This window comes from Mytilus trossulus, chromosome 9 (genome assembly GCF_036588685.1).
Source record: "Mytilus trossulus isolate FHL-02 chromosome 9, PNRI_Mtr1.1.1.hap1, whole genome shotgun sequence".
In the NCBI taxonomy this organism is placed as follows: Eukaryota; Metazoa; Mollusca; class Bivalvia; order Mytilida; family Mytilidae; genus Mytilus; species Mytilus trossulus.
The window spans coordinates 2,969,948-2,975,682 of NC_086381.1; the positions used below are offsets into that span (position 1 = coordinate 2,969,948).

The window sequence follows — 5,735 nt, forward strand, 5'->3', positions numbered from 1 at the left end:
CAAAGTGTAGTGCTTGAGATGTAGACCATCTTAGTTGCTTGACTTTAAATCTACAGCGCTTGAATTGACATGTAAAGAGCCAAAACTTCACATCTTCAGCGTCTAACTGATAATATATCTACAACATTAGACTTTTCATCTCCAGCGTTCTGGTTTATATCTTCAGTAATGGTCTTTTTTTTTATCTTCAGTGCAGGACATTACATCTCTACCGCTTGACTCTAATGTACAACGCTTGATTTGATATCAACAGTCATTTCTTATAACGTAGTTCTAAATTTCATTTTAAACCAGTGTCTTTGAGCTGATAAACAAAACAACGTCAACCAATCAGAAGACACGTTACATTCAAAATTGAATTATTTTTATATAAACATATGTACATCTGTGGCTGTATAATTTATCAATATATGAATCTAGGCATTGCAGAAGGTCATGTTTTTTCTCTGACTGTTAATGAGGTCTTTACACTAAAATCCATATAACAGGGATAGTATTTACTTTAAATGTACTTAATTTATACAAAGTTCACTAATGCACGTAACTATACTACACATTGCGTCTCGTCTCATTGATTTAAATAAAGCAAATAATGCAACCTTAATTTGACTGCATACTATTTCTTAATTATTGATACCCATTGTATATCTTGTTGCTATGGTGCGTTTGGGTGTTTTAAATAGTAAACAGATCATTTTCATTTGCAAGGTATGCAATTTATGCTTATGTTAATATGATTATTTTTATTTCAGTTATGTTAAACTTGATAGTTTTCTTATTCCTCTTATGTTTATAGTAATAGTATCTTATTAGTTTGTTTTAATTTCAATTGTAACAGTTATATTATCAGTTGCAAAAGTGCCTGAATAATGTACATTTTTACCATACCTGTGTGATTCCTAGATTTATGGATTTTTTACTCTTGTGGTGTTTTTTTTCTATTTGTGTCGGATGTTCTAAATCCTGTTGTTCCAATAACATTTTTGTCGGCTTATACTCCTACCTTTTTCTTGATTTTATAATGTATAGTAAAATAAAAGTAATTTTTGAAAATCGTATAAAATCTTTGTAGTTTTCTCATAGTTTTTTAAAAAAATGTGACAATGTTAAATGCATGAAAAATCAAAAGAACATCAAGCAGTCGTCTTTGTACAAGTACCATAACTTCAATACAAGTCTTCAATGACAGCACAACGTAAAAAAATAACTTCTAATGAAATGAAAATATAAACCATACTAGTATAACTTTTCCAATCACTTTCTTACAATACCTTTTATCCTCAATTTGGCCGGGAACACAGTTATCGCCCTTTGTTTTTGTTGTCAACGAATATAGTCCCTAGTTCGAAGATAGTAGAAGTTTTTGTGTTCTGTCAAATTGTCCCTTTTAAAATAGGTATACGATGATGACTGATGTACCCATATTTTGACTATTTTATGTATTGTATCTGTTTATTTAACGCATCAATGTAAATATAACGGAATTTGATGAGACTGTCATTAAAGTGAGAGGATAAGCGCTATAGAACAGGTTTAATCCACCATTTTCTACATTTGAAAATGCCTGTACCAAGTATGACAGTTTTTGTCCATTCGTTTTTTATGCGTTTTGTTATTTGATTTTGCCATGTGATTATGGACTTTCCAAAATGATTTTCAGTATTTTTGTGATTCTTCTTCTTTTTTTATACCCCTACCAAATGTATTTCTTCAAGTTTTATGCCTCAAAAAGTAAGAAGGGGGTGAAATCACACTTGTATAAATATTTTCGTCATGAATTTTAAAGTAAAATAGTGATTCTGGTCCAGCTATTAAAGGTAAAATATAACCACTTCGGAAACGTTCAAAAGATTTCAAGACCTCGTTAACATACAACTGTTCATATTTTGAGTTAGAACATATGCAGTTTACTTTTGAAACACTTTGTCCCAATGTAGTACAACAAACTAAAAATATTATGGAGAAAACGCAGGTTTTATTTTTTTTTTCATTTTCATTTATTGTCAAAAAGAAATGTGCCGTCGGACCAACTGTCTATTGAGTGTACATATATATGTGAGTTTGGTTTCATTTGTTAAAATGTTGACTGCTGTACCCCAATGTTTGCCACATTTCCCTTTTCTTTTTATTTGTTTTGTCTAGACGAAACGCGCGTCTGGCGTACTAAACTATTTACACCACTGGGTCGATGCCACTGCTGGTGGACGTTTCGTCCCCGAGGGTATCACCAGCCCGGTAGTCAACACTTCGGTGTTGACATAAATATCAATAATGTGGTCATTTTTGTAAATTATCTGTTTACAAAACTTTGAATTTTTCGAAAAACTAAGGATTGTTTTATCCCAGGCATAGATTACCTTAGCCGTTTTTGGCACAACTTTTTGGAATTTTGGATCCTCAATGCTCTTTAACTGTGTGTTAGTTAGGCTTTATAAATATTTTGATATGAGCGTCACTGATGAGTCCTATCTAGACGGAACGCGCGTCTGGCGTACTAAATTATAATCCTGGTACCTTTCATAACTATTTACACCACTGGGTCGATGCCACTGCTGGTGGACGTTTCGTCCCCGAGGGTATCACCAGCCCAGTAGTCAACACTTCGGTGTTGACATGAATATCAATAATGTGGTCATTATTATAAATTTCCTGTTTACAAAACCTTCAATTTTTCGAAATGCAAAGGATTTTCTTATCCCAGGCATAGATTACCTTATCCGTTTTTGGCAAATCGTTTTGAATTTTGGATCCTCAATGCTCTTCAATTTTGTACTAGTGTGGCTTTATAAATATTACGATATGAGCGTCACTGATGAGTCTTATCTAGACGAAACGCGCGTCTGACGTACTAAATTATAATCCTTGTACCTTTGATAACTATTTTGCTCACACATTGTTGTCAATTTAATGGAATTCTATTTGACTGTCATGAACATGAGTGTTTTAATTAGCTATCAAACACGTTTTTTAAAATCAGCTATAAAACAAGTTTTAATACGTCATTTTTTACATGCTAGAAACTGTCTGTATGTATCGAGTCAAGAATATGACAGTTGTTTCCATTCGTTTATTGTGTAACTGTTACTTGAAATTCGGTATTTTTGCTATCATTCTTTTTTGTTCCAAAGTCGACGAAAAAAAGGAATGTAATGCTAATGTATATAATTAATTTTGTAGATGTTACGGCAAATGGTTTTTAAGAATTTTATCCATTTCGAAGATTTTCAATGCTTGACCTTTGAAAAAGGTTCACATTTTTTCATTGGTGCTAATTCTTCAGGAAAAACAAGTGCATTAGAAATACTCAGAAGATGTATGTCAACTGATATCAACACTTCAATATCATCATCATATGACGAAAGTGAAAATGCTTATGCCTTTTGTGAATTTCATATAAAAGTGAATACCACAATAAGAAATTTTAAAAACATATCTAGTGTATATTCAGGAGTGATAAAAACACCGGGACCAGATAAAAGATTTGTCAAAATAATATGCCTCAAAAAGCGCGATTCGCCATTGTCAGTGATTCAAATGATCTATTATGATAATATAGAAAATGACACACTTACAGAGCCATATCGAATGACAGCCAATGCTGAAACATCACAAAGGCTAACTGAGATTTTGGCAAGCCTTTCGTCTGCTTCAACATCAGATGAACAAACCAATTTCGATCAACACTTTATCCAATGCGTTTTGGAATCGAGAGAGAAATTTCCGTCTATAACAGACGATGAAATACAAAGACATTGGACAGATGAGGGTATAGCTGTTGAGAATTTTAAATATAATTTAAAACATATGAAGTTTCTAAAAGATTTGGAATCAACGTATGTTGCAACAATGCCCATGAGAGCTATTGGTGCTCTGCAGTGGACTAGAAGTGAGAACATTGCCTGTAAGGGAAAAAATTATACTGAGGCGTGTAAAAGAGCCGAAATTATAAACACGCTACTGACATCAGAAGATGTCGATCATGTTAAAGCGGATAGTATATTCAAGTTTCTGACTAATCCCTCCAAATATGAATTTGAACCAACACAAAATCCGAACGAAATATTTGTAAAAGAGACATATTCTTCTAAATTTCATCTTTTGAAAACACCAGAGGGTGTCATCGAAGCTAAACAGTTCTCACTAATTATGGCACATAAGAATTTCAACACAATTTGCCTAGAGGAACCTGATCGATGCATGCATCCGCAGATGGTTGAAAGGATGCGGGATATCCTTCGAAGCGAAAGTAGGGACAAAGTAGTGATTGTAATATCACACAACCCATTCCTGATAAACAGTATCACGGCAGAGAAAACACACGTATTCTTCAGAAAGAAAACACATGAATATTCATCCAAAGTTTCCTGTGGTATTCATGCAATCTGTGATATAAACAGACGCATAACGGATGTTGACACTCTGAAGAAACTCATTTTTGCAGCTAAAATACTTTGCGTAGAAGGTATATCAGATAAGATTATTTTAGAAGGTCTGTTTGATTATATTGTTGGTTCCACATATGTAGTCCGCGATGAGAGACATAGTATCATAAGCCATCAAATGGTTGTCCTTGGTTCTAAAACATTTGATACTCCTATTAGCGACTTTTGTAAAAAGACAGGTTTGTCTGCAAAATGGCTCTTTGATCGTGACAAATATATTACGTTGGACGAAACCAAAAAAAAGATAGCGGGATTTAAGACACTTAAAGATTCTTATGGAAACTACTCACAATTTGAGGATAGAGCGATCGAAGACTTTTTAAAGGAAAAAAATGGATTTGACAAATTGTCTGACAAATTATCTTACGAAGGAATATTTATTTGGAAATTCGGGGATTTGGAAGACACAATCATAAATTCTTTAAATCCAGTCAAGCAAAAACACATATTCGATGTGATAGCACCAGACCTGAATGATAAAACAACCGAAGAGGCAGTTGAAGCTACACAAGAGTTTAAAGAGACAATCAAATATAAACTTACTCATATGGAAAGACGCAAATTAGAAACCTTGGCAAAAGAAATGTATCATAGCCAACAATCGAATGAAGTTAAACGATTCTTCGAATTTATGAAAATGGAACAGTGAACACCAGAAAAAATACTCCTAATTTCAGCAATCATTTAAAAGAAGTTGCAGATACTTGAAGTAGCGATTTTCACATGTAACACAAGTTGTGTTAACAATGGGATCGAACAACATAGAGGCTTAACATGTTTTAATAAAAATGAATACTTTCACTACTTATTGGAGAAATAAAACAATATCTAAAACATATTGAATTATTCCCATATTTCCTTTTCAGGTCTTTAACACAACGAGAAAATTAAATACCCGGAGGCGTACTTCAGTTGGTTCTTAAACAAAAAGTAAAATTGAGAATGGAACAAATGAAACAAAAAGGTGTACTTGATCAGTGATAATGGACGTAACACTAATCTCCAAAGATTGTAAATGAACTATAATTAAAAATAAAATTGAGAATGAAAATGGGGAATGTGTCAAAGAGATAACAACCCGACCATAGAGCAGACAAGAGCCGAAGGCCACCAATTAGTTTTTTCAATGCATCGAGAAACTCCCGAACCCATAGCAGTCCTTCGGCTGGCCCCTAAACAAATATGTTTATATTTCTGTGATAATGAACGTCATACTAAACTCGGAATTATAAACAAAAACTAAAATTAAAACTCATATATATAAGACCAGAGGTTTCTGACTTAGGATGGACG

At 33.2% G+C, this 5,735-nt stretch overlaps 1 protein-coding gene across 1 annotated transcript; it reads left to right on the forward strand.

The window, feature by feature from the left end:
* Positions 1–3,177: 3,177 nt before the first annotated feature.
* On the forward strand, positions 3,178–5,251 carry LOC134683492 (uncharacterized). Its single transcript, XM_063542801.1, has one exon. It carries the CDS (start codon positions 3,178–3,180, stop codon positions 5,089–5,091), a length of 1,914 nt encoding a protein of 637 aa, XP_063398871.1. The 3' UTR covers positions 5,092–5,251.
* Positions 5,252–5,735: the final 484 nt, after the last annotated feature.

Bases quoted from the DNA above. Each gene is read 5' to 3' on its own strand.
- LOC134683492 (XM_063542801.1), top strand. From the start codon at position 3,178: ATGTTACGGCAAATGGTTTTTAAGAATTTTATCCATTTCGAAGATTTT.